This window comes from Vitis vinifera, chromosome 15 (assembly GCF_030704535.1).
Source record: "Vitis vinifera cultivar Pinot Noir 40024 chromosome 15, ASM3070453v1".
Lineage (NCBI taxonomy): Eukaryota > Viridiplantae > Streptophyta > Magnoliopsida > Vitales > Vitaceae > Vitis > Vitis vinifera.
Genome location: NC_081819.1, coordinates 20,519,672 through 20,546,919, shown reverse-complemented (window position 1 = coordinate 20,546,919; position 27,248 = coordinate 20,519,672). Strand labels below are relative to the sequence as shown.

General features: G+C 35.2%; 2 protein-coding genes across 10 annotated transcripts; both read right to left on the bottom strand.

Moving 5' to 3' along the window:
• Positions 1–2,595: 2,595 nt before the first annotated feature.
• LOC100260339 (uncharacterized) lies at positions 2,596–6,407 on the bottom strand. 6 transcript variants are annotated; one of them, XM_010663658.3, is made up of 3 exons: positions 6,307–6,407; positions 3,633–4,629; positions 2,596–3,348 (listed from the first exon to the last, which is right to left on the bottom strand). In XM_010663658.3, the coding sequence occupies exons 2-3, from the start codon at positions 4,583–4,585 to the stop codon at positions 2,862–2,864; spliced, it is 1,440 nt and encodes a 479-aa protein (XP_010661960.1). In that variant the 5' UTR covers positions 4,586–4,629; positions 6,307–6,407; the 3' UTR covers positions 2,596–2,861. The 6 variants fall into 6 exon arrangements, with proteins under 6 accessions (XP_010661960.1, XP_059599156.1, XP_010661958.1 ...); XM_059743173.1 differs by having other exon boundaries at positions 2,596–3,345; XM_010663656.2 differs by having other exon boundaries at positions 6,130–6,379.
• Positions 6,408–7,600: 1,193 nt separating this feature from the next.
• LOC100255258 (uncharacterized) lies at positions 7,601–23,768 on the bottom strand. Of its 4 annotated transcripts, none has more exons than XM_002264100.4 (16): positions 23,325–23,768; positions 19,394–22,138; positions 18,150–18,609; positions 16,690–16,918; positions 16,144–16,308; positions 15,489–15,761; positions 15,110–15,355; positions 14,280–14,657; positions 12,788–14,176; positions 12,513–12,569; positions 10,819–11,247; positions 9,996–10,219; positions 9,418–9,551; positions 8,903–9,172; positions 8,637–8,815; positions 7,601–8,500 (listed from the first exon to the last, which is right to left on the bottom strand). In XM_002264100.4, the coding sequence occupies exons 1-16, from the start codon at positions 23,758–23,760 to the stop codon at positions 8,396–8,398; spliced, it is 7,719 nt and encodes a 2,572-aa protein (XP_002264136.4). In that variant the 5' UTR covers positions 23,761–23,768; the 3' UTR covers positions 7,601–8,395. The 4 variants fall into 4 exon arrangements, with proteins under 4 accessions (XP_002264136.4, XP_010661962.1, XP_010661961.2 ...); XM_010663660.3 differs by having other exon boundaries at positions 19,394–22,118; positions 23,325–23,752; XM_010663659.3 differs by lacking the exon at positions 7,601–8,500 and having other exon boundaries at positions 8,643–8,820.
• Between the last annotated feature and the right edge of the window lie 3,480 nt (positions 23,769–27,248).

Below are 27,248 nucleotides of genomic sequence, written 5' to 3'. Positions count from 1 at the left end.
CCAGCAGTCCTGGAGGAAGGAATTTTCTCCATCAGGTTCATTTGAGGGTTTATCAATTACCATATCTGAAAGCGACCCATGATGTGCCAACTCTCCCATTTAAAAATTTATGAAAATTTCCTCCTTAGCCCTAATGAAAAGAATTCCCTTTGCTTTTGCTGCTAACAACATCCAAATTGGTGAACCACTGTTTCAGGGTTCAATCATTCTCGAATTTGAACTATTTCCCTATCATGAAATACCACCCACCCTTTCTTCTGAATGACCATGCATAGTTCCCTAAAATTCAATGATTTCCCACAGAGAAAACTAAAACAGCCCAACCTACATGGTATTTCACATCCACCTTCTCGTCTCATCCCATGTTTTAGCGCATCAGTACACAAAAATATCATCCAAGACAGCAAGACCATAAAAGCCTGCCTTTCTGCATATAGTTCTTGTGATTCACCCAATAAAATTCCACAAAACAACTAAAAACAACATCAACACTCATACACTTCAAACCAACACACCAAAACAAACCAAACCATAACCCAGACCAAACCCTCAACATTCCCACAAATGTCAATATAAAATTCACCTCTGTGTTAATACTATCACCTCTTTAGGTTTTCCAGATGATACTAGCCATGATATCAACTAAATTGGGAACTCCGGGCAATTCAAGTTGATTTTAAGATTAGCCGAGCCACTTATAACCACTTATACTCTCTAACCACCCACCAATTATGTTATCCAATCATCATCCTCTCTCACTTCTATCACAAGTTCTTCGATCACCCCTAAGACCTAATTGTGCATTCTACCCGGCAAACCCCAGCCTTACACTTGCAAAAACTAAGAGTATCCATTTCACAAAACACATAAAACTAATCTCAGAAAAAAAAATTCGAATCAAGTCAACCAAGGCTTATATCAAACGCAGTTCGATTTGAAAGAAAATCGAGAGTTTTCAAGTTAGGGTTTCGAGAGAGAGCACGTACCAACGCCAGCGATGAAGCACGAAGCTGCCACCACCGGTTCCTGCACAATTAGCATCTTCAATTTCTCCACCACAGGCATTTTCTCACACTGTCTTCTCTCTTCTTTCTTCTCTCTGTGATGGATGCGGATGGATCCAGCGTCTGTGATTTTATAGACCGGAAGGGATGATGGGCCCGATCAGGCTTGAACCCGGCCGGGCTTGAAAGCTCCTTGGATTCGGGTTCCTCTATAAAATTGTCCGGTCCAAGCACATTTCAAATTCTCTTGAAAAATACATCATAGTAACATACTAAAAATGATTTATTATTCAATTTTTGAGAAAATAAATAAATTGAGAGTAGCCTAAAAAATATTTTATTGAACATATGCCTACCCATAATTTTTTTTTCATTTTTGCTTTATTTATCTATCTATCTATTTATATATATATATATATATATATATATATATATATATATATATATATATATATATATTACTAATATATCGGGATATATGAAGAAATATAGGTAGATATTTTGATATAAAATATTGAGGATAAAAAAAACTTATAAAAATATTAAGAATTTTTTTAAGAAATGATATAAAAAAAAATAATAAACATTTTGAAATTGTTTTATTGAAGAAATTAATATATATATATATATATATATATATATATATATATATATATATATATATATATATATATATATGATATAATTTGTTATATTGGATAATAATATTGTGTTTGTGAATAAGAAATATAAATTTTATAAATATATATTCATTATTAAGTTACATTAAATATTATTTAAAACTAATATTGTGAACATTTGATTATAATATATTTAACTTTAAAATATATTTAATATTAAAATTATAATTTATTTAATTAAACTGTATGTATAATTTTTTTAATATTTTTATTTTTATATTTCATTAATATAGAATGATATAAAAAAGATCAAGTTTTAAAAATATCATGATTGTTTTCATATCTTTTGTAATCAATTAAATATAATTTAAAATTAAAATAATTAGAATTTATTTATTTATTAATATATTTTTTTAATATTTTGCTTGTATGGTGAACTTTAATATATATTTATATATTGTATGAGCTTATATTTAATTGAAGGCAAGTTTTCTTGGGTGGCTGCCCGGTTTTATAACAAACCTTTTGTCTTTGTTAAAAGTTCAAACCCCCTTCAAATCATTAGAAAGAACGAATTACTTGATAATTTCTACTCTCTTCAATGCTTGATTGAATCAATGTGTGAGTAGGCCTGAATAGGCTTGAATGCTAAAAAGGATGCTCAATTAGAGTAGAGAAACGAGTTTGTGACTGATGACTATGGAAGGGGTAGTGTCTTAAGACATCAGACTTATGTTTTAAAAAGAACATGTATTTTCCAAAGAGAAGCTTCTTTTCAACACAATGTAGCCGTATTTGAGAGAGCTTTCTAAACAATAAAACCAACATTTGAATGTCAAACGAGACAATTGGATGATTTATCTTCATCTTTGAAGAGGAAAACTCATGGTTTTTATCTAAGACAGGTGATCAATCACATGGAAAAAGTAGTTACTTCTGCTGTTGCTTTACTCCTGCAGAAGTTAAAAAGCTATCCAAAACAAGCCTTTTATCACCTTACCAATATAAATGGCATCCACCCACAAGGAAATTTGATGGGATCTCCCTGTTTCACAGTATGTTCCATATACACAAATATGAATCTCATCACATGATTTTATACACAAACAACATACTTCTTGAACTTCTAGAAAGTAGAAACAGAGACTAAGGAGACTGATACATATATACATGCAGGAAATAGTTGTAAACCAATCTTCACAGCAAGAAGGAAACTTTGACAAAACCAAAACCCAGACTACAAAGTAGGTAACATCCACCCAATAGTCCATCCTAGGAGCAACCCTGCACCAACAAGACTCAGCCCCAGTGCAAAGGCAACAGCATACTTGCTAATGTCATATCTTGGTTGGGCTCGTTTGCCTCGTCTCCCCTTGGTTGCCTTCTGCCAGCTCTTCCGTTGTTTCTTGGCTTTGTAAGGTGTCCATGGTAGGGTGACTGGGAAAAGGGTGGAGATTGGATGGTCTTTGTTCTTAATTTGGGAGTAAAGGTTTTCTAGTTGAAGCAGGTGGAACCACTGCTTATAGGCGAAGAGTTGTGAGGCTTGTCTGAGGAAGAGACTGATAATATGCTCCTTCTCTTCATGAGCTTGCTTTGCTGCTTTCTCAGCTTCCCTTGCACGTGTTTGAGAGTGGCGGAGTGCTTCCAACAGCTGAGCCTTGCTGGGATCATTGTCGGTAATTCCTTGCATTTCTGTCAGATCCTTGTGGTTTGTATTGTAACTGCTTTTGAAGTTGAAGCACCAACCCGGAATAAGATTATAAGAGAATTTGATTGTGTGTATATGCAGGAAAGGAAAATGATCCAGTAAAAGACTCTGACCTAGGGGGTTTATGAGTTTGTTCTCTAGACTCTACCTTCAATGTTCTAACTCCCAAGCTCCAGTGGTAGCAATCTTAGATCAGAACTTGTGGGTGATTTAACTTTGAGAGAATAGAGAATATAGAGACTGATGGCATGTTATTGTATGAGAGGCAGAGAGCTAGAAATGGAAAATCTAAAGCAGTACCTGAATGGCTTGTCTGAACCATGCCGATCTTCAGCTGAAGCCCACTGTCTTCCATCTGCGCTGCCCAAAGAGGAACTGCCCTTCAAATGAAGGGTTAAATTGGAGAGAGTGCCAGTTTGGGCCTTCCTATCTAAAGATGAGCCAAAGTTGCCCTTGTGAACAAAAGATCCAAGAGGGGCAAATGGGTCACTCCTAACATGCATCTTCTGAGGAGGGGGGAGATCACAATTCTCAATATGGTCAAGTGACTTCTGCACCACCAAGGAAGCCAATTCATCTGTATCTGCTGTGCGCCACCACGGCTCATTTTTCTCAACCCCAATCCATGAAGATTCTGAATCCAAATAGAGCTCACTGGGTTGTTTGGAAGCTGAGGAGCCAATAGGCTCTGTCTCCACTAATTCGTAGTACTTCCACATGTTGTTAACTTCAAGGTCTTGGGCATTCTTACTATCTAGAGCATTTACCTCTTGCTTTCCAAAGTCAGGATCTTTCTCTACACAACCAGCAAAGTTTATATTATCTACATCAAAAAAAGATTCAGTGTTCTTGCCACCATCAACACGTCCGCTACCATCTTCATTCTGTGCATAAGCCCCATCAAGTTCAGAGGTCTTGCTTGCAGTTCCATCTATTAACATTTCTACCTCTGCCTCCAAGGCATTTAACTGTTCAGATGTTAAACCCTTTTGGTACCCATAGTTAGGTTGAAGCTGAAGCCACCATCTTGTATCAGGGGGCAGGTTGGAATATGAAGTCCTGTTTAAGGGCATGAAACCTACAGGGGGATGATCAGGTCCATCTGCTGCATTGGCATGTCCTGCATCAGCCTGTTTGGATGATGAAGATGAAGATGGGCAGCAAGCTAATTTTGGAGCTCTTTTAGCATCTTCTTGGACAAAGCAACGATTAGCTGCTCTTTGCCAAACAGCCCTTGCTTCTGCTGCTGCCATCACCCTTCTATTCTTTAATACATTTTACTATGCAAAATATGGGTCTGTTAGAAAAGAACAGGCATCAGATTAACTGCTATTCCTTGTTCAATGGAAAACTGAGGGCTGAAAGTTAAAGCTGAAAACTGTGCACAATATAAGCAAGATGACTATGAAAAGTTAACTGCTGTTATGAAAGAATGGAAGATAACCAAGGGTTAAACGTTAAAGCCGAAAAAAGCATACACAATATATTCAAAGATGCCTGTGACAGTTCTCTACACCAAACCAAAATAGATGACCATGAAAAGTTAACTGTTTTTCATGAAAGAACAATAGATAGCTGATAGTTGAACGTTAAAGCTGCCAAATGAAAAAAAAAATGCACGATATGTTTCCATTAATATCTAATTAGGAACCACCTTGAAAACGAGACTAAGCGATTGTGCTCTCAAGACAAAGGGTAGGGTTAAAACCTCAAACAAACTGACCAAAAATAAAGAAACAAATATTCATCATCCTGGAAAAGCAAAATCAATCCAACAAGTATCTCTTATCAGAAGACACCTCTAACAAACTGCTAAACCACTGTTTGGATCTTTGAAACAATGACAAAAGGGAAAGGAAAATGCTAAAAATTACTTTAAAATGCACTCCTCTCCTCAACCAATTTTAGCATTTCCCATTCCTTTCTGTCACATTTCTATCATCCAAAATGAGTCTGAAGGCAGTCTACGGTCATCCGAGAGACTTTCAAAAGCACATTCATAACAATGTTAAATGACCCTCAAAATCATTTAATATGAAACCACAGCACTTGATCCGGGAACTTGATCTGAATACTTGTAATTCAACGCTGAAGTAACTGCAGGAAAGTAGATGGTGTCCTCTTCCTTAAGGAATCATCTCCACAAGTAAAATAGCTTCTAGACGATCAAATTGGAAAACGATCAATTAAACATCTATGATAATAACGATGGAATCCATATAAAACATGAATCATAAATTTTTCTTTTGTCTTTTCATGGAGTTTCCACCAAACACACCCCAAAATCATCATTCCAAATTCCAAACATAATAAATCGCCAGATCAAATCCAAAAAACAAACAACACCAACCAAAATCTCTAGATTTTCAAACTCACCATACAATTCACAAAAAGCAATACATCACCGAATCTGACCCAACCTTCGTATAATCAATACAAAACACCCAAAGTCACACAGCTAAGATGACCCAGCAAAAAATAAACAAAACCCGCCTCAGGACACACCCACGATAGCAAAACTATATGCTTGAAAGCACCCCAAAATTGAATCAACGTTTAGATAAACCTCGCAACACATGCACTCAAGTAAACAAACAAAAAAAAAAATTACTCAAAATAATCTCACAAAACTGCAAAATTTCCATGAAAAGGAAAAATTAGAAAAAAGGAAAATACATCTTTATGATCAAAATATAGACGTGGGTGGGGTACACTAATAATTGAAGAGAAAGGGCGAGAAAACATTTTTCTATACACACCCACATATCTATATATGGAGATAGAGAGAAAGAAAGACCTGTTTTGGCAACAAAAGAACAAAGAATTTGGGTTGAAGTGAATGCAAAGAAGAGATGGGCAGGTGGGTATATATTAGATTGAAGAGATTCAGAGTTATTTATGATCCAAAACCGCTAATCAAACGCTCAGAAGTCTCTTCATCCTCTGTCGGAGAACTCCTTTGTTTTTCAGTTACCTATTTCTTTGTATCCGCGTCGATCAAAACGGTGTCGTTTCAATGAGACCCTCACCCTGGTCCATTTCAAATGCTTGTAGGTTTGCCAACGTGGGGCCCCTAGTTTTATCAACTTGGAAATCTCTAAAATGTGATGCTCATACCGAAACAAGCATGTTCGATGCTATACACGTGGACCGGAGGTGGGAAATTTATTGGTGGTGATGGGTCCACCTCATTTCCAGGATAAGGCCACTTTGAATCTTTGTTTATTCTGAGAACCAAACAGGGGGTAATAAGAAAATCATACAGGGGGCCACGTGGGGTCTCAATTCAACCACCCTTTCGGCCATTCCTAAATGGAAACAAATAAATAAAAACAAAAATAAGCATTTTAGATCCATTTAATTTCATCTTCACAATCAATAACACTTTTTTCTATCATATCTTTAAATATCTGGAAAATAAAAAATATTAATCATAAAAAAACATAAATAAAATATGAAAAACATAATACCAGACTATAGATTATGATTAATATTAAAATTTTAATATAAACTTTTTTGGATATAAAAAAAAATAAAATTAGAAGGGGATTCTTAGATACCGTACCAAAAAGAGTCTTCGTTGACAAATGGTTCAATGGTCAAATGGGTTTTATATTATTTAACATTTTCTTAAATTTTGTGGAATTGTGGCCATATTCAAAACAGTTGATCAACAAACGGGTCCCACCATGACATATTGACCGCCCGATGCTTGGTGAAACAAGGGCAGAGAAAGGATCTGGTCTGTGTGCGCCCATGGTATTATGGGTGAGCCCACATTAGCTTTTTAGACAATTACGTGACAAATTGAGGTGAAGCAAAGATGTAGGGGTCCACGTGGCAAGAGATGATTGGTGAAAGAAAAGATTTTAGGGTATAAGTTGGGTGAATCTTTTTACAAGCAAATGTATTAAACAGGCAAATGATTGATTGATTGATTCTTAGACACGTGGTTTTGGCATACAACACAGAAATCAACTTTCGATTCTAATGGCTGCCCACAAGATTGTGTAGTGTGTACATGAACTTCCAGGGTAATTTATGAAAAATATGTATGTATTAAAAATATCAAAATTGCCCCTCATACCATAAAAGGGTGAAGAAAGTAACAATAGGGACCAACTGGTGACAGATCAGAGATATAGACACAGGGCACATTTTGGATGGTGATGGGTGATTGCAGAAGTAAATATGTGGCATGAGGGAGGATTCCTGAGGAGCAACATTGATGACAGACCACGGGCCCATGGGCCCGTGGCCTCAACTGGTTTAAACTTTAAACATCCAATCTGATATTATGGCATTTAAGAAGAGGAAATCTTACAATATATTTCAGCTATAACAGCTTAAGTAAATAAAAATGACAGCACTCATCTGTTCTTTGTCTGTATACAACTGCTTTTAAGGGGAATGTTTACAAGTCTACATCAACTTAACAAATGAATAAGATTGGAAGCAGTTAAAGACTAAAAGGGGTGTGTTTGTTTTTGATATACATGCAGGCCAATGTAATGTAGAAGTCCTATAGTTTGACAACATTAAACAAAAATGGTCCCAATTTTTCACAGGAATTGATGGCCTTGAAGAGTAGAGGACATGAAAAAGGATGAAAAAAGGGTTGGGTAATGGACTGTTTTTCCTTTTCTAGAAAAAATTTGGCAATGTCTCATTTGGGGATTAAAGTTTGATGAGTGGCCAAACAAGTGACTTTTGGTGGGTGCTTTGTTACTGGCAGAAACCTTTAGCTGAGGAAAGGGTGGTATGGATTACTGAAGAAGAGGGTTTATAATTCTCTTTTGCTTCCTTGTAATAGTTTGCAAGAATTTAGGGTTTTTTTTTTGAAGGCTATGATGGTGAACAGTTTCAAAAGGAGTGGCCAGGAAAGCAAGAAGCCTACACTGTTGACCGAACCAAATTAGGTCGATGACCATAGTAGATGGAGGAGTGTGGAAAATGGCACCAACCTTGAGCTGCTAATCTGTTTCTCGGATTCAAAGCTTCTGCGCTGTTCACTCTCTAGAAAGGTTTCGAGTGAGATCAGATGGAACTGGAGATCAACTTTTTCATGTACTCTGCATAGAATCCCTGAGCTCAATCAGTTTTACAGAGCCATCACCACCGCATGTCAGAAAACCATGAGAAACAACTTGTATATCTGTAACAGCAGCCTGCAACATTCAAATGAGATGTTGATTTCGTGTAGCCACACAACTAAAAGCAATATATGTTTCTAATATAATCATAATTCTATTTCCAATATGATTATCATTGAATATCAAGTTGAAAGCAGTGAAAAAATATTACCCTGACAACTCCACCAAAGCCACGTGTGTTTGGCTGCAGAAAGGTGTGTCTTTCATGCAATTTCGGCCAATGAAAAACTAACTTGGCTCTATTAGCATCCCAAAGTTTAACATCTCCATCTTTGCTTCCCGTTAAGAACAAACTGGTATTTGGGATGGTAGATATTTTGGTAACACTCCCTTCACTCAAATCAATAGACAAGCAATATTAGAAAAAAATATTTGAAATTAAGTTATAATCATATAAGGGACACAATGTAACCATACCTAAGTGAGCCTTTGGTATATACCAAAGCATCCCATTTAAATTTTGGTCCCCAATTTTACTAGGCAACCCTGCCTGGGAGTTAGCCATCAAAGATGAGTTAATGCTTTGTTCACCCTTATCAGCATGCCTATGCCGTTTAGTCCTTCCGGTTGCTATGTAGCGGAAGTCATGAAGTCCAACGTCACCACCTTTTCCACCAGTCACAATAAGGGGAGAAATAGAACCACTTCCAATGACATTGTTGAACACACAAAGGGAGCGGGCACCACCTTTTCCAAGAACAAAAAGGATGAAAGGTTGGCATCAGAACAAATGGGAAACTTAAACTAAAGTTATGTGCAAGGTTACTAAACTAAACTCATCATGGTTGAATGGAAAATAGGAAGACATTATATATAACATTAAATATGCAAGCCATGTTAGATGAGAATAGTTGAGGCAGGTGGGGGGAGTGGGGGAAGAACAATGCAACCAAAATTCTCATTGCAGTAAAACATTTTAAAAAGAAGAAAACCTTCATGGCACATAATGGAAGCTCGAGAGGTTGAGGGTGGAGCCAATGTGTCCCATATAATCACATTAACACCATTGGAGCTATGTCCAGATGCAGCAATGATGGATCCACTTGAAGTAACATAAGTGACATCCCTGCAACCAATATTACAGAAGGTACCACTTAATTGTAAGGATTTATTTGTAATGGACAGAATCAAGAATAGGAGAGAGCAGGCTATTGGCATTGTGACTAGCAAAACTTCTGAGCTATGATCTTCCACCAACATTGTCATGATTTCCATATGATCATTAATCATTAGAAACAATGCATAATGAGATGAATAAGGGGAAAATCTGGCCAGGACATAGGGAAAGAAAGTTCTTGCTAAAGGTAGATGAAGTCACTCTGCCTTCAATTTTGAAAAATTAAAGAAATTATTTTCCACAAAGTCCTGCTTTTGTTTCATTCCAAATATGAGTACTAGGGGAAATCCAAAAATCAGTTCCAGGATCTAACTCTCACTCCCAGACAAGCTAAAGTGAAATAACACTGTAACTGAAATTGCCCATAGAAGTCTAAATGAATAGAATACATACGATGCATGGCCATTAAAGCAAAGAGATGATTCTGTTGGACGGATGTTGCTCCTTCCTCCCACCTCAAGCTGCCAAGTGCATACAGTTCCATCTAATGCAGCAGTAGCGAATCTATGTCCACAGTGATCAAACTGCACAGCTGATATCGATGCAAGAGCATAAGGTGGAGGGACATTCGCAGCTGGAAGCACACCATAAGTTGCAGTAGCTTTGTCCTTGCCAAACTGCACTTATTAGAGAGTGAGAGAGCAATAACAATTACCAAATTGTAACCCTACAGTATCATTGCAGTACTATATCTTTATGTATTGCATTTGCATGTCAAGTAATATTTTATGGCTTTCTTGCACGCCATTCTTCTGTTAATTTTAGGAATATATACATCGCAACAAAATGGAGGGGTAGGACAGGACTAGCATACACATCACCAAACCAAGAAAACAAGGAAAAACAAATAAATTACTTAAAAATGAATCATGAGACAATTTTCAGTTTCTTCCCCCTTATCATCCTTTTTAGTGCATTAAAGACATCAATGACATCAGCAAGGTTATTGCAAATGCTGACATCAACCCTGAAAACTCATTGTTATGAGGAAAAGAATCACCCAATTGATCCCCAAGCTCTGCCAAGGAACTATATCTAAAAACACAAAGATCAAGACATCAACTTCTATCGTAAGGCTTTCCCTCTCCTATGAACACCACAAGTACCTCAACAGACTAACCCAGGGCCTCAGGCAATTGATGTGGTCCATAGATGAAAAAAAGGACATGCTATGCATATGACAGTAGAAAATTTTATTGCTGACAAATTTTCATACCTCCCATAAGTAGATGTGTGTGTTGCTAGAGCCAGCTAAGAAGAAAGGCCTAGAGGGGTGACTTGATAAAGCCCTTGTACTAATATTTTCAACAGTGGCTGGTGGATCAACAAACTCTTCAAAATCGTCTTGAGTCTCCCAGCCTAAGCCAGATGCACCCATACCGGCATAACCAGGAATTCCAAATGCACCGCCACCTGTTAAGTCTCTCCCTGGTCTGGCCAAAGAACCAACACCAATGGTTGCTCCACCCAGCCCAAGGTGTGCCCCCTTCTTGCTCCCAAGACCAACACCTGGAGAAACAGGTGTTGGAACTGGGGTTGATTCAGACCCAGCCCACCCATTCTGTGGCCAATCAGCCTCTGACCAAATATATTCTGATTGATCCCTGAAAGGCAGCTCATCTTCCCAATTAAAGAAAATTATTCCCTGAATCAGATAGAATTTAATGTCAATACACATAATCCATGAATGTAAAGAAAAGGAAAAGGAAATTTAATGGATCTTATTGTTGAAGTAATGTCATCAGTTGTTTTCTTTACATCATGTCCAGAGCATAAAACAAGCCTATGATGACCATGCTATTTAATTTCTTTTAGCTGTGTACTCAACAAAGAGGAGCTACCAGGCAGCTTGATAGAAGTTTCCACTCAAGGCATTGTATTGATGAGAAAAGGATAAGAAAAAAGGGTCAGCACGAAACAATTCTGTATGCAGTGGGAGCAAGAAAAAAAAAAAAACTAAAAATCTAAAAATCTAAAAATCTAAACAGCCTTTCATGTCCTTTCTTTAGAAGGAATTGCTATTCTTCTTTCTATAAAAATAAATTACACTGAATGCATACTCACAGATATGGAAAATGATTCCAAAAACCACCATCACGAAAATCTTGAGGATAATTGAGAGAATGACATTCAGCATTAATGAAATACAAAAGCATAGAAGATATGAGCTAAAATTAACTGGACCAAGATTAGAAAAAAGAAAGCAAACTAAAACTGATTTTAAAAACACACATTTTAAAGAGCCTTCCAGGTGATGAGCAGCTAAAAAGTGCTGATAGCATAACATGGGAGGAGCATTTCACAACATCTATTCAATCCATTTAGATACTTCTGCATTTCCCAAAGAGTTAAATTTTGCAAAAGCTACACATAATAATAGTAAGTGTCTGCATGAACTTCACTTCTTTTTGGAACCCAAGTTGCCTAGCTTTAGTTCTTGAGGCTTGGACTGAGGATGCAAGGAGAGAGAGAGTGTTCCCACACAAAATGTTCTATCAGGTCGCAAGGGATTGTTCTATCCATAGATTGAGGAGGTTTCAGGTTTGATTTTATCTGCCCAAAGAAGGTGCTTATTAAAAACTTCATTTCATTGTTGTTTGCATAAATTGATTTTCATTGACTCAAAAGTGCAAGAAGATGGAATTTGAACATTTCTTGGATGGAGAAAGAGACAGTTTGTGGCCTGAACAATAAACATGTAACCTGTCATGGAAGCCCATTCACAAATTCCTAGCAAGTAACTGTTACCACACAAAATGTAATTGAGAAAGAGTAGACTAGTGACTTATTTCCATACATAAAACAAGGAAAATTTTGGGACAATTTACATTTGAAGGGAGTAACCACAAAAAACATTCACCACATCAAATGCATCATATCAAAAGCTGAAATTTAAGAACAGGCACTAACCTTCTTGTGGCCAGCAAGGACAGCTTGACCCTGATGAACAGAGTTGATGCGCAATGCCTGCTCAAAAAAAATAATTAGTGACCATCAAATATAGTATGGATATTATGAAGAGTCACATTGGTTGCAAGATTTCTGTGCCATTTTTGGCTTGATTCAGTATCACAGATTTGTATGATCCTTATGAATAGTTAATATGGATAAAATAAGAAACACAGAAAGAATAAAAACAATTAGCATAAAAAAATAAGTAAATGTTGAAAGAAGAAAAGAACTACCTCCAATAGTTCTCCATTTCTCTTAAAAATTTCTTTAGGGTTTTGGAAAGGAATATCATCCTTTGCAAAGATTGTATCTTTCTGCCCAGAACCAAGAAAAGTATGGGTACTTCGAAACAGACTTCTAACAGGTGATCCAGTTCCACTACTTGCAGAATTACTCATATGCCTACCATCTTGATCAGAAGTTTCTGCACTTTCATGCTCCCTCATGATGCCTTTGTATATGTCACCCCATCCTTTGAAGGGCTTACCATTCACATACTGTGACCAATTTATTTTTTCTTGCACAAAACTTTCAGATATAATTTTAGGATCAGCAAAGATATCCCGTATTACTTCAGAAGCTGATGACTTATCTTCAATGTTCATTATGTTCAAATTGATACCCTGATTCAGATTCTTCTGGATGGATCTGGGTTGAGATTGACTAGATTTTTCTAACCATTCAAGAGTTGGTACATGTAGCCCATCCTCAATTTTCTGCAACAGAAATGATGCAAGTTGTTTTGCATGATAAGAAGAAATATATGTGACTGTGGTTTTTAGGAACTTCATAAAGATCAGGGGGACCAATTTGATCTTTTCCATTAAAGAGTTGCCATCAGGTTCACAACATGTGGAACTAGATGCCCAGGAAGAAGTGTCACCCAGGGAATTAAGCAGATTTATCATGGAACTTGATATGTGGTGCCAGATGCACACCCCTAGAATTTTCTGTCTTTCATCTTCTGGCATGGAAGGCAGTATATCTCCACTTTGTGCATCTTGCATCCATTTAGCAACCTGCTGGCAGACTCCTACATCATCAATCAATGAATTGAGATCTACTGACTCTGAAATCTGGTGAAGGGCCTTCTTCAGATTTTCCATGTCAATATTGCATGAAGCATGCCCATCAGTATATGTGATCAAGAGAGGTCTTGCCATCAGAATGAGACCATTCAAATTTCTTTGAAACCATGCACATACAAAATATAGGCAATATTCAATCAAATCAAGAAGGATAATTGGTTTCTTGATGACATCATCAGTACAGGAGACAGAAAATATCTTCAGAATGGCTCTTAAACTCCACAATGACAACATGAGATCTTGCAGGTGATAGCACCCAGCATCAATACAGCCACACATAGTTGCACCAGACATATCATTCTCTGTGGAACAAGATTTTTGTTGAGAGCAGGTTATACTGCAGGCAACAATAAATCGTGAAAATAAATGAGAGAATTCTTCAGTAGCCTTCAAAAGTTGCTTGGGCAGAATAGAATATAAAAGAGAACTATGAACCGTATCAATTCTATCTTGTGAATGATCCTGAGATTTATATCTGTGTAATACATCATATCCAATAAACAATAGACTGTTATTGGATAATGCAACTAAAACCTGTAATATACAGACAAACAAAAACACATCAGTCCCTCAAAGACTATAAATTGTGAATGCATAACCCAGATGAATCAACTAAAAGCATGTGTTTCAGGTGTACCTTGTTAATCAGAGAATCGCCACTCAGAGAAAACTTCTGCTCAAACGTTTCAAGCCCTCCATATAACTTATGCTGAAATTTTTCAAGTGATATCTCATACTGATGACTCTCATACTCTCTACAACCACCAGATGCTACTTTTTCTGGACAGCTTGGATGCTCCCTCATCAATTTTGACAAGTACTGCATTGCCAAATCTAATCTAGCAAGGGACTCCAAATAAAAAGCCGCATCACCTGACAGCCAGTTAGAGGAATCACTTGGTGATGGATATAATATTCCATGTAGAATTTCAGATTTTCCAACATTTGATATGCTTCTTTGATCTGCAGCCCCAAGATTGCTCAGAGAAGATGAGAGGAGCTCCAAGGCTTCAAGCTTTAAAATAAACATAATAGAGATTAATTACGGAGTCCTAATCTGGAGGATAACTATTAACAACGTGGATACATCAAGTGAGAAAGTACAAACTACAAGTTACATTTCTTTTTATTACAAGAAAAATAAGGTAAACAAACAGTCTGAATTTGCAGAAAGTATCACAAGGCCTTGCATTTGACTTATTAAATTACAAACAAATTACATGTAAAATTTCATGTCCAGATTTGAAACACACCTACAAATGAAAAGCATGTAAGAACTAGTTATCAAGTATATCATCACTTTAGGGACAGGTTCAGGAAGGTCATTTCCTAAGAACAACAACTATAGAAGTTTTGAATAGTTCTGAAGAGTGAAATATTTATAAAAGAGGGATTCAACACAAATGTCATATTCTCATCTGGCAACTTAATACCGTATAGGAGCAGAAAAATAACAAAAGCACTTACAGGAAGGCCGGATCTTCTCAAAGCAGTAGCCATCATTAAAGTTCCCCATCTACCCAGAATTGCAGCATTCTGCTCCCCTACAGCATTCCTCATACTATTTTTGGTTGCCAGTGTTAAGCAATACCGTCCAATACTTGGATCTAAAAATGCAGCATGATTGGATGAAAGAGCAGGCTTGTTGATCACAGAATCCATTTGGTAGCCAAGCATTATCAGAAAGGATTGGAAATAATTCCCTAGTTCCCACTGCAAACCAAGGAGAGTGAATGATAAGCTATGACATGCCAAAATCAGTCAGATGCCATACATGCAGTTAAGTGCATGGAAACATTCTTTATGAGAAAAAATTTAGAAGTTTAGATATGCATATTTCATGCACCTCCATGATGCTTGCAAGCCAGTAGTCGCCTTTCTCAATTGCGGAAGGAAGTATAAACTTTGATATTAGATGACGCTCCAATGGTCCACCATGCCCCTCAACAAGCCGACAAATTACAAGAGCAAGCTGTTCATCCCCAAGGTTTTTTGTACAAACAGTGATTGCAGAAGAAGTATCACCTCCAAGCAGAAAGAAAGCAATAGCAAGCTCCAGCTGATGTCTCCCCATTAAGACATAAGCATTTTTCAGAGCAGCTGCCTTATTTTTCTCCTCCTGTAACAGTTAAACAATACAACTGCACATTGGAATTGGATTCAAAGAATAGAGAGGATTAATTAGTTTTGAATGTCAACAGCATTGCATGCAGGAGAGCAGAGGGGGGTTCTCAGGGAGTTAGTGAGTTAAGAAATTTAGAGAGAGAAGAGAAGAGAGAGAGAGAGAGAGAGAGAGAGAGGAGAACTGAAGTTTAGAAGAAATTATCATGTTAATGCTTCATCTAAATTGTCTCTCTATGGCACCAATAAGAAAAGATGAGAGTAATAGGAGCGCGTGAAGGAAAAAAATACTTTCCACAAGATTTTTGGAAGAATTTCTCTTATTCAAAGATTCAAACAAGTGGACCAGTGGTTTGATAACCCATGAATTTATGCAATACCTGAAAATTGCGTGAAAGAAATCCCACCAAGGGCTTGTCCTTCTCATCCTTGCTAATCTTAAAGAGACCAGTCAAAACTTTAAGTCTATTCAATGCTATATATAGAAGTGAACAATCTTTAGGATCTTTGTTCTTCAAATACTGTAGTCTTGCCAGTTTCTCCATCTGTGGTAAAACAACCAGCGTCAGATTTGTTTAAGCTCTGCATGCAATAGAACTTCCTAGCAATCAGTGTCTTTCTGAAATATCAAAAATAAAATTTACTTATAGGGAGTTAAGAATTGTTCCAAACCATCCCCCACACCCTATCACCCAGGAAAACAAATAAATAAATAAAAGAAAATGAAAATCCTAAATTGGATAATATCCCAAGTGGAAAGACATCCAAACACAACACCACACCCTCCGCCCTGGGTGTCATTAGTTCACTAGCTATCATTAGAAAACAAACTCTCAAAGGCACCATATAAATAGAAGAATACAAAATTGCAAAATTAATAGAAAGCGTTGTATAAAAAGAGCAAAACTATTTGACTCCTAACATACCCTTGTACGCAATGATTGTGCATTAGTAAACCAAAACCCAACACCCAGAGTCCGCATTTCTTGCCAAGATGGATCATTAGGTAGGATGGAACCAAATAAATTTTCTTGACAATCAGAGTGAAAGGCCCATGCAATCAGACCAGAGTCAACAACCAACTCATCCGTGGATGCCAGTCGACCAAATCTTCGGGCAAAACAAAGTTGCTGAAATCTTACTGCAACCCAGAATCTTGAGAGCAAAAAAAATAGAAGAAGAATAAAAACAAGAACAAGCAATATCTCAAATTCATAAAAATAATTGAACAAGATGCTCGCATCACTACATGGTCAATAAAAATGAGAAATAGATTAGCACATAACTACTCCTATATTGTAGCCACAAGGCGATGGGCAAAGAATATAACCAATGTTGCAATAAAGCCTTAAAATTTGTGCTTAGAACTTTTCATCCAATACATACACATATAAAGTACCATGATTATTTCCATCTGTAAAGAATATGGATTGTGATTTAAAACAAATCTGTTGCATCTTGACAGAAAACCAAAAGCATCAGTCAATGTTGCTTGCTAGGAAAGAAACTTACAATCATCAAATTTTCTGTTCTTGCTTCCTCAAGCAGGATAAGCAAGATTTGTGATTTAACAGATTTCATTGTTTAATATATATCAAAACATGTTATGTAGGTATTCCAAGAGGTGGAAGTAACTACAAGAACAGAAATATTTCCTGAATAGCATAATTTTCTTTCTTGCCACTTCATTTTTTATTGTCAATCACCCATATTTATATTCATCAGAATGCGTAAGGCATAAGTAGAAGTTTCGTGTGTGTACTTTAGCAATACCTAAAATCTTCATCACAGACACAATATCCCTCTCCATGTGTACTCTGTCAACCATTTCCAAGCGCTTTGACAATATCATTTTAGTTTACCTACCAAAAAAGAAATACCTAATTTTAAATATTGTATTCTTTGATTATAATTTAGAATTTCATTTCTAAACAATTATTAATATTTTAATAACTATTATATACAAAAATGGAAAACCAGTCCTCATTTGGTTATAAAGCCAAGCTTTCCCCATCACCTGTCCCTGAAAACAAAAACACCACATTTGTACAATTTACAGCCTAAATTCTACCAATAGCTAAATAGCCTTCTAAATTTGTTCAGGAAGCACATCCAAATTTGAGATAACTTCTTCCTGCATTCAGTCTTCCTAGCCAATAAGACACTGAACCCATTCCCTCCACAGTCGATGGGTCATCTGAAGACCAGTTTTACGTTGTCCTGTACCTGAATTCTTAAACCATAGACCAGTTCCCAAAGCGAAAACCGAGATGCACACAGAAAAGGCATAAAATCAAGAGGGAAGAAAATCTTTCATGTAATGGACTAGAAGTCTAGAACATCAATAACACCAAAAACATACATAATCAACCAGATTTACAAGTACCTTTGGCCAGGTTCATCAAGACTCCCATAGGCAGAAGCAGAGTGGGGATTATTGACTTCATTAAGAAGATCAATAATCGCAAGAATTTGCATCTTCTCTGAGCTGGTTATGGCTGCTAATTCATAGAACTTCTCAAGTGGTTCAACAAAGCTGCTGAGTTCAGATTTTGTAGAAGATGAAGAGAACATATTCCTGGGAGCATCAGACTCTGAATTGTATGAAAACTGGATTGGACCTCTCTGAAACTGTGCAGACGATGTGACTAAAGTGTCCTCTCTACTCCATTGAAATCCTTTGTCAGTTGAAGCTTTTGAGAGATGTCCTTCAAAATAATTTGACAAGTGAATCTGTGGGATGATGTGGCTAGACTTTGCAGTGGAATGTCTTCTCTCAGGAGCATGAGTAGAAGTAAGACACTCAACAAGATGCTGCAAAGCTATATAAGCACGTTTCCAATTGCCTATACACATGACAGACTACAAGCCGTGAGTAACATGTCAGCTAAAATGAAACAAGTACTATAAACTCTTTTTTAGAGAAAACATCTAATACAATAAAATGAAATAAATAGTTTTGTAACTGAAAGGTGACAATAAGTTTGAGTAGAATGACATATCTAATGTGCAAATGTGAGTTACTTGTGTGGTCAACAGTAACAGAGCATGTAATATGTATTGAAATATTCCAGATGCTCTTAGAAGAAAGTGATGGGAATTATGGTTCTATATAAATATATCAGTGAGAGTTCAAGAGTAGCTACCGGGTTCACTGCAGATCTATTCATTATTCTGGTAAAAATCATATTTAAGTTTGCAAGGATTGACTCTTCCTTTCATGAAAGGTCAGTTATTTTTCCTCTTCAGATTGTTGCAAAAATCCCAGCATTTATACTCAGACCACAATGTTATATACACAATAGTTACTCTCTTAGGCACCCTTATATAGTTCCTTGTTTTTCCTACCAAGAAAGAAGAAAAGAGGTAACTGTGAACTATGAAACTAAGGCCATGAAAAAGAAAGAAATGGAAATTTTATCCCATTTTCGTCTTCTTCATGCAACATTCATTTGATGGAAGTAGTACAGCTGTTCAGTTAAGAATTCTGGATATCATATCAAGCTCCAGAATTCTTAACTGAACAGCTGTACTACTTCCATCAAATGAATGTTGCATGAAGAAGAAGAAAATGGGATAAAATTTCCGTTTCTTTCTATAAGGATCAGTGTATCACTGCTTATAAAATACCTGAATATATATTCATCAGGAGCGCCTCAGGATGATAAACAGGCAAAGATCCACATAATTTCTCTGCAACTTCTAGTATACTCCAGAAACCGAGCTTGGCACCAGAACCATATTTCATTCGAGTCCTTGCTGCAAACAAACTGCTGGATAGATGGCCAGTCATATTTATGTTAATAGGCAGCTTGGATTTGCATTCTCCAGTACTATCTTCCATTGATAATGCTTTGAAATCAAGAATGCCAGAGTCGGTGGAAATTATAGAAAGAACATCTTTGTCTGCTTCAAATTTGAAATCAGGACTGCCCTTGGTACATTCTGGGTGGCAATTAGACTGATCTTTCCTATCCACACTTAATAACCACTGACCAAACAGACAAAAATAGTTACTGTGAATGACCACAGCTGTGGCCTTGGGCCCCCAAAGGAAGTCATGAATAGAAGGGAAAGTACGAGCAGATGCCATACAAAACCAAATATGCAATTCCAGAGATTTTCCAGAGCTTAACAAAGTCTGACCACCACAACGCCTCTGGGCATACACCTGCAACTCATTTTGCATGCAAACTCCAAGCAGTAACTGACCATTTCCTAATGCTAACCAACTTAGAGCAACAACATCTCCATCGACAGAAACGGTATCTTCTAATACAAAACTTCCTGCACCTGTAAGGTGTACAGACTCCCATATACGAAGGGTGCTGGCAGTACTTAAATGACCAGCCATGCAGATGGTTGCAATCTTCTGACCACAATCAGTCAAAGATATTGCACTGATGGGTCCTTGATGTGCCACAAACATACCCACAAGCTCCCATAGAAAATGAGGGTTTGATAATCTAGAAGAGTTGCTTCTCCATAGTTTCAAAGTACCATCAGAGCAGCCTGTGGCCATGTGATATGCAGGAATGTCAATGTGCAAATCATTAGAAGAAACCTGACCTTGTTGTAATGAAGGAATTGAATTAGCTGGACAAACCACAGCATAACTCGTAACCTGATCATGGATATGAGGATCTGGAAATTGGGATGAGCAAGGATTTACAAGAACAGAATATTTTCTACCAGAAAAAATATTCTCAAACCTCATCTCCTCATTTTCAGCAGTATTTCCAATGTCAGAACTGCATCCAAAGCAGCTTCCTGATAAATCACAGGAATGCAAAGTGATTGCCCATGATAGGGCCTGAAAAGGTTTCATCCATACTGCTAAAAACATAAACTTATTTGAACTAAATGTTTTATTACAAGCAGAAAGCAGAGGAATTGAGAATACATTTGCGGGACCATCCTGACAAGGACCATGTTTAGTAAAAGGTATAGTGCACAACTTGTAACATATAACTTTTTCCTCTTCACTTTGAGAAACCTTAACTATAAAGAGATCAATTCCCCCAGCATGTCCCATAAGAAGGATGCAGTCTTCATCCAATACTGAAGGTGCCCAATGCAAGCTCGTATATTTGGAGCCAGAATCTTGAGTTGCAAATTTTCCACAAAGTTTCCATGTAGGATTCAATGTAGACAGGCCCAAAATACAGTTGGAAATGGTAGAAAGTGACCAAAGTAGAAGCAATCCATTAGAATCCAAAGAAGCAGCAAGTTCAACTTTACAGCTATAAGGATGCACTGCAACTTGTAAAATCTTTCCACTATGTCCATCTATATTTAAGGTAGCCCCAGAACAACATGATAAAATGTTCTCTCTTGTGAATTTATTTATAGATCCATCCTGCGTACCATTAAATGCTTGAGTATATAAAAACGACCAGCATAAAGAATTACAAGGTAATAACTGAATCAAAGAGCACGCGATTGGTGGACCAAATAACAGATTCCTCATAATAACAACTTTATTAAGAACAGATTGGTCTTCAGAATTTGAATTACCAGTATTATGAAAATTTCCTATTTCAGCACCCTGGACCTCCTGTCTCTTCCATAAAGTCACTCGAGGGAATCTCACAGGTGAGAAGTCATCAAGGCAGTGGATGGCCCAAAAAGTAAGGAACATCCCTGGACCAAACCCAATTAACCACTCACACTTTCCAGCCTTTTCATGCTCATGATGTTTTGTAGAGAAAATTTGATTAGCTCCTTCACCTGTCTTAATTATACCTGCAATTTCTGTTGCCCATGTCACAAATACATTTGTTCCCAAAGTTCCGTTCAAGGTCTGATTTATCTCAATCACAGCAGCAACACGAAATGATCGTCTCACAGTCTTCTGATCATTGGTTTCGGTGCCAATCTTTCTGACCCTCCCATTATCAATCTCACTCCACAACCTTACAGTTCCATCCAAGCAGCATGTTAGCAGCACGTGCCTCATTGGATATTTTGCATCTCCCTTTGATTGTTGTTGTCTTGTCGATGGCCTCCACTGAATCATTGAGACAGGCTGAGGATGACGTAGCTCAGTTTTCACATATTCAGAATTTCCATCATTGTAACATACTAACACACATTTGCTAGCGTCATTGAATGGAGAAAACCATCCTCCTATATGAAGTTTACTATGATAAGCTGCAGAAGCCAATGGTCCTTCAATGGACCAGGTTGCAGAAACAAAGGTTTGAGGGTGTTCTGATTTAAACTTCCAAGCTATTTCCCAGGACCTGCTCTTGTTTTTCCAGAGGACCACCTCTGTTCCACCGGCAATTATCCCATCTCCAGAACCAGTCCACTTGATAGCCTCCACCTTGGTAGAGTGTACAAGCACTGCAGTCTGGCCCCAACAAAAAGAACCTGAATATGAGTAAAAGAGATCTCAACTTCAAGATATCCAAACAAAATGGAAAAGAAGAGAAAACAATCAAAGATACCTCCTTTTACAAATAAGTAATTATCAAGATGAAAACATACATTACTTTCCGTAGAGAATATTATACATAAATTATATTATTTAAAAGCTTATATTTTCATTATTCTGTTTTGCATAAAACATATGTTCCTTTACCTACATAATTTGCAGGTACAAATGTATTAAAAAGGACCCAGTGGTAGAATCCTAGAAATCCACACAGACTTTAGGAATTGTTGTTGTTGCATATTTTAAAATAAGGCCATAAAGATAACAAATTTTATTAACAGATCCAAACAAATTAACTTTCCCTTAGTATCTTTTATGCGAAAAAAGTAAAAATTATCATTTCCCATCTTCAAGAACCTTAAACACTCCCAAGTAGTACACACATGACATAATCGCATTCATAGTTGTAAAACATTTTAAACATATCATCATAGTTATCAACTTATTAAAAAGAAAAATCATGGTTATCAGCATCCCAAAGTTAGAAAGTATTTTAATACAGAAATTTTAAGAAAAATGTCAAAGTTTCATCGAAGTAAGGAATTGTCAAGAGAGGCCTTAACCATATATTGATGCTCAAACAAGTCTGATTGGTAGTAAGGATTTACAACACAATCACAAAGTTGGATAATTCTGATATCCACCTACAATATGGTACTGCATTGATGGTACTTGGTCACATGAGGTCGAGCCTGGCAACTGGGAAGCCAATTCCACTGCAGGATTCCCATAAAACCAAAATCCACAGACCAAATTTCAAAGTACAAGGAAGAGTTTTTTTTTTTTTTTGGGAATTCTAATAGAACTCCAATTTCAATGTACAGTAACTTTGTTAAGCTATAAGTTCACTTCATACTCATTTTCTGTTCTTTTTTTCTACATTTTCTCAATAACCAAACACATCCCACGAGAGGAGTTCAATTCCATAAAATGAGCAAGAATTTGTTGGGAATTCCAATCCAAATCCAATATCACACGACCCAAATCACCCAATGCAACCTAAGAGTTCAAATTAGGTCATATACAACCATCTGACTAATCTTCACATTCACTTTTCTTCCATCCTCTCACAATTTCCCAGCAACCAAACAGACCTCAACAATAAGAGTTTTAACCACATACCTTCCGCCCTCTCCGAATCATGCGAAAACACGCAGACGCAGTTCCCCGACGCCACCGCCAGCTCACCGACCGAGGGCGTAGCCGGCGACCAACCAACCACCGAAACGGCGGCGGACTCGTCGGCTGCGATCTCCACTACCTGCCGGAAAATTGGGCCGATTAGGGCTTCCTCTGAGGAGAGAGGAGAGGGAAAGTGGGAGATTACGAGCAACGTGGAGGCTCCGTAGGCGACCCATGAGAGTCCGGCGAAGTCCGGCAGCCAATCGACGGCAAACTGGGATGGGGTCGGGGCCGGTGGGATTGGATCCGACTTGACGAATTGGAGAGGCAACTGGCCGGGCAAATCTACGGCTGTGATTGAGTCTTGCATTTTTTTCTTCATCTGATCATAGGGATGAGTAGCAACAGTTTTGTTATATGTAAATAAATGCGGCATTGTACACATGCAATGTTTTCCTATAAGGAAAAGGTTTTTAACTTTTTATTATTATTAATAAAAACCAATAAATAATTAAAAATTATAATTAATCTATAAAGGATATGATTAAATTAATAAATTACGGGAAAATTATCAAAAATATAAATAATATGTCAAAAACATAAGCTTTTATTCGGTTTAAATATTTTTTTTTTTTTTAAAAACGTTATATAAAAGTTAACAAGTATAAAAAAAATAGTAGACTTATTTTATATCTTTAATTGTAATAAATCTGTTTTAATAATTTAATTTTTATGCAAAATTTAAAAATATAATAGTTAAATTATTATTTTTCTTAATAAATACATTTTCTTTTACAATCAATCACTAAAAAATTAAATTTTTTGTATTGTTTTTCATTTAAAATTAATATAACCACAATTTTTTTATTATATATTTTTTGTCTTAAAAACAAGAGATAAATAAAAAAATTTATTTGATTTGAGCCCTAATTATTCTTAAAATTAAATTTATAAATATAATTTTATTTTAAAAATTGAATATAAGTTTAATTGTTGGAAATTTGGTATAAGATGTAGAAGAATAAAAATATTTGGAAAAATATATCACTAATTTTTTTATTTTTGAAAGTTAAAAATATATTTTAGGGTTTATTATATTTTATTCAAAACCATACCGTGTTTTTCATATTGCTTTATCGAATTTAAAATCGAGTAATATACCTTCAATACTTTATAATTATATGCAATATACATTTTTAAAATGACAATGTTATCAGACACAAGATGCATATACTTTCCACATGACCTATTTAAGTAACTTATTTTGTAATTATTTAAACAAGGATGGACTATGAAGGGCTCCAAATGACGGTGTTAGTTCTTGAAAAATTTGAAGTATGTTATGAAATAGAGAAAATAAAATGAAAAATAAGAAAATAAAAAATAGATTTTAAATTTATTAATTATTCTTACATTTTTTTTTATGATAAATCAAATATGAGAAAATAATTTTACTTATCATTTTTTTTCTTAATGTTTTCTTAGAATGGTTATATTTTTATTATTGCTATTTTAAAAATAGATTAAACATGTATCGGTTTTTCAATTTTTCAATGTTGAATCAGGAATGCCGTTAATTTTGATATTTTGAAATTCTTTCCAAATCTTTGATATTTCCAACTATTTTGTGCAACTATTTTTTTATATTTCCAAATAGTTTTAAAATTCATAACTTAATAAAATTATAAAATAAATAACTTTACTAACAATAATTTAATAAAACTATTAAGTGGGTATTCGATAAACTTAATAACTTAGTAACTTAATTTAAATTATTGAGTAAATTAAGTATATTTGGTAAAATAACTTAATGGTATGATTTAAAATAAAAACAACTTTTAAGTGAAAAGTAAAAACTATTAACTTATTTTTAAGTCAACATCTTCATTTTACCTTTTTATTTCTATTTGTCATAATTACCTCTACAACATTTTTTGTTACTCCACGACTTTTATTGTTATTTGATCTTCTTTGTTTTGATTATAATTTATAAGGATAAATATGTTAATTTAATAAATTAAAATAAATTTTAAGTTAATTTTATTAAACAACCTTAATACTTAAAGTAAAAATTAAGTAATAAGTTTTAAGTCAACAACTTAAAGTTAATTTAAGTCATTAAATAATAAATACTAAGTTTTACCAAACATTTAACTTCATAAGTTTTAAAATTCTTAATTATAAATAAAACTATTAAATAAGTAGTTTTGAGAGAAGTTTTAAAATTGTTTTAAAATTCTTAATAAAACTAATAAATACGTAACTTAATAAGTTTGGAGAGAAGTTCCAAACTACATTAAATTTCTTATTTTTTATTTTAATTTGAAAGTAATTTAAAAAAAATTGATTGTAATATTTATACTTAGTAATTTCAAATAATTATTTTCCAAATATTAAATACTTATTTTTCATATCAAGAGACATTATGAAATTTTTATTAAAATAAATATATTAGATGAAAGTTTCCTCCTTTTTAATCTCTAGAATTTAAAAGTTATTAGTAATTGTATCCAAACAAATACTTTATTAATACTTCAATTTTTTTTTAAAATTAATATCTCAATTTTTTAAAAACCTTTATTTTTTAAAGTCTCTAAGAGTTTATTTTTAATTATTTTAGATAAGATTAGCAAGCTTATTCACTGCATTGGCCATGGAATTGACAACCCACCTTAAAATTATGGTAATAGCTCCCATGTTTCTACTTTCTAATATTTTTTTTTCCTAAATAATTCTAAAAGAAAAAAAATAAAATTTATTTTTGTCCTATATTATTTTATTTTGTGCATAATGGTTTTTTACAACACTTTTTTTAACATTTTCGACTAAAATTCTATGTTGAAATTTATTAAATTAATTATATAATTGAATAAAAACCACTAAATGGTTGTATATTATATTTTTAGACATTGATAATAAAATTGTTTAAATATAAAGGTATTAGAGTATATTTATATGAATCAATATCTAGCATTTTAATTAAATATTTACTTTTTCTTAATTTCATTATCCCACTGGATATAGAATAAGTCCAATTAAAATATTTATTTTTATCATCACATATGGCATATCTATGTGACATGACAATAACAGCCCTATATTATAAAAATCATTTTTTTTCTTTTGACAAAAATACCCTCATCAAAACGGTTTTTACTCCTTGTATTTACGACATCAAAAAGTAATTTCAAATAATTATTTTCCAAATATTAAATACCTTTCACTCACATTACAAAAAAATTGAGTTACCGACCTTTATATATACATTCTTAATTAAGGAGTTTGCACTAGACTAAGTGCTTCCTGTGTGATGGTCCATATTAGGCACGAGATCATTCAAAGAGGAAGACGCTGGTGCCATGATCAAAGAAAAAGAAAAAAAAGGATGAAACACATGTGTGCTTCTAATGCAGCTATTAAATGCCCTCCAAATTCTATCCTGGTAGAGTTATACTTCTTCCCATTATATAGAAAATATTCATCAATGAGATATCATATTCAGTATCATTAATTCATTGTAGGGTTTTTCAATGTCATGTTTGGATTGTCTTTCCCATGACTTAGAAAAAGTTATTATTGTTAAATGGGTTGATGTGCGAGTTTATTATTTTTTTTTAACTCTGAGGGGTAGCTCAGTTGGTCCGGCCTTGAGTTTGTTCTTCAATGGTCACTGGTTCGAGTCCCTGGTTATCACAAAAAAAAAAAGAGTTCATTATTTTTCTTTGCTGATATTCTAAATGGATGTATACACAGATAATGACCTATTGCAAAAGCACTGCCGTCTAGCCATCCTGGTTGGTAGATAAAGATATGTTGGATAGATTCCTTACAATATTAGAAAGAAAGAAAGAAAGTGGGTTGGCATTCATCTGGAACACACTGCCATGGTGGTCCTTCACTACCAGCTTCTTCTTTGACTTCTCT

Bases quoted from the DNA above. Each gene is read 5' to 3' on its own strand.
- LOC100260339 (XM_010663658.3), bottom strand. From the start codon at position 4,585: ATGGCAGCAGCAGAAGCAAGGGCTGTTTGGCAAAGAGCAGCTAATCGT. The intron at 3,349-3,632 runs GTACTGCTTTAG...CAACTTCAAAAG, and splicing joins GGTTCAGACAAGCCATTCAG to CAGTTACAATACAAACCACA.
- LOC100255258 (XM_002264100.4), bottom strand. From the start codon at position 23,760: ATGCCGCATTTATTTACATATAACAAAACTGTTGCTACTCATCCCTAT. The intron at 16,309-16,689 runs GTATGTTAGGAG...GTTTTACCACAG, and splicing joins CACAATCATTGCGTACAAGG to ATGGAGAAACTGGCAAGACT. The intron at 14,658-15,109 runs GTAAGTGCTTTT...TTTATTTTAAAG, and splicing joins TGAGAAGATCCGGCCTTCCT to CTTGAAGCCTTGGAGCTCCT.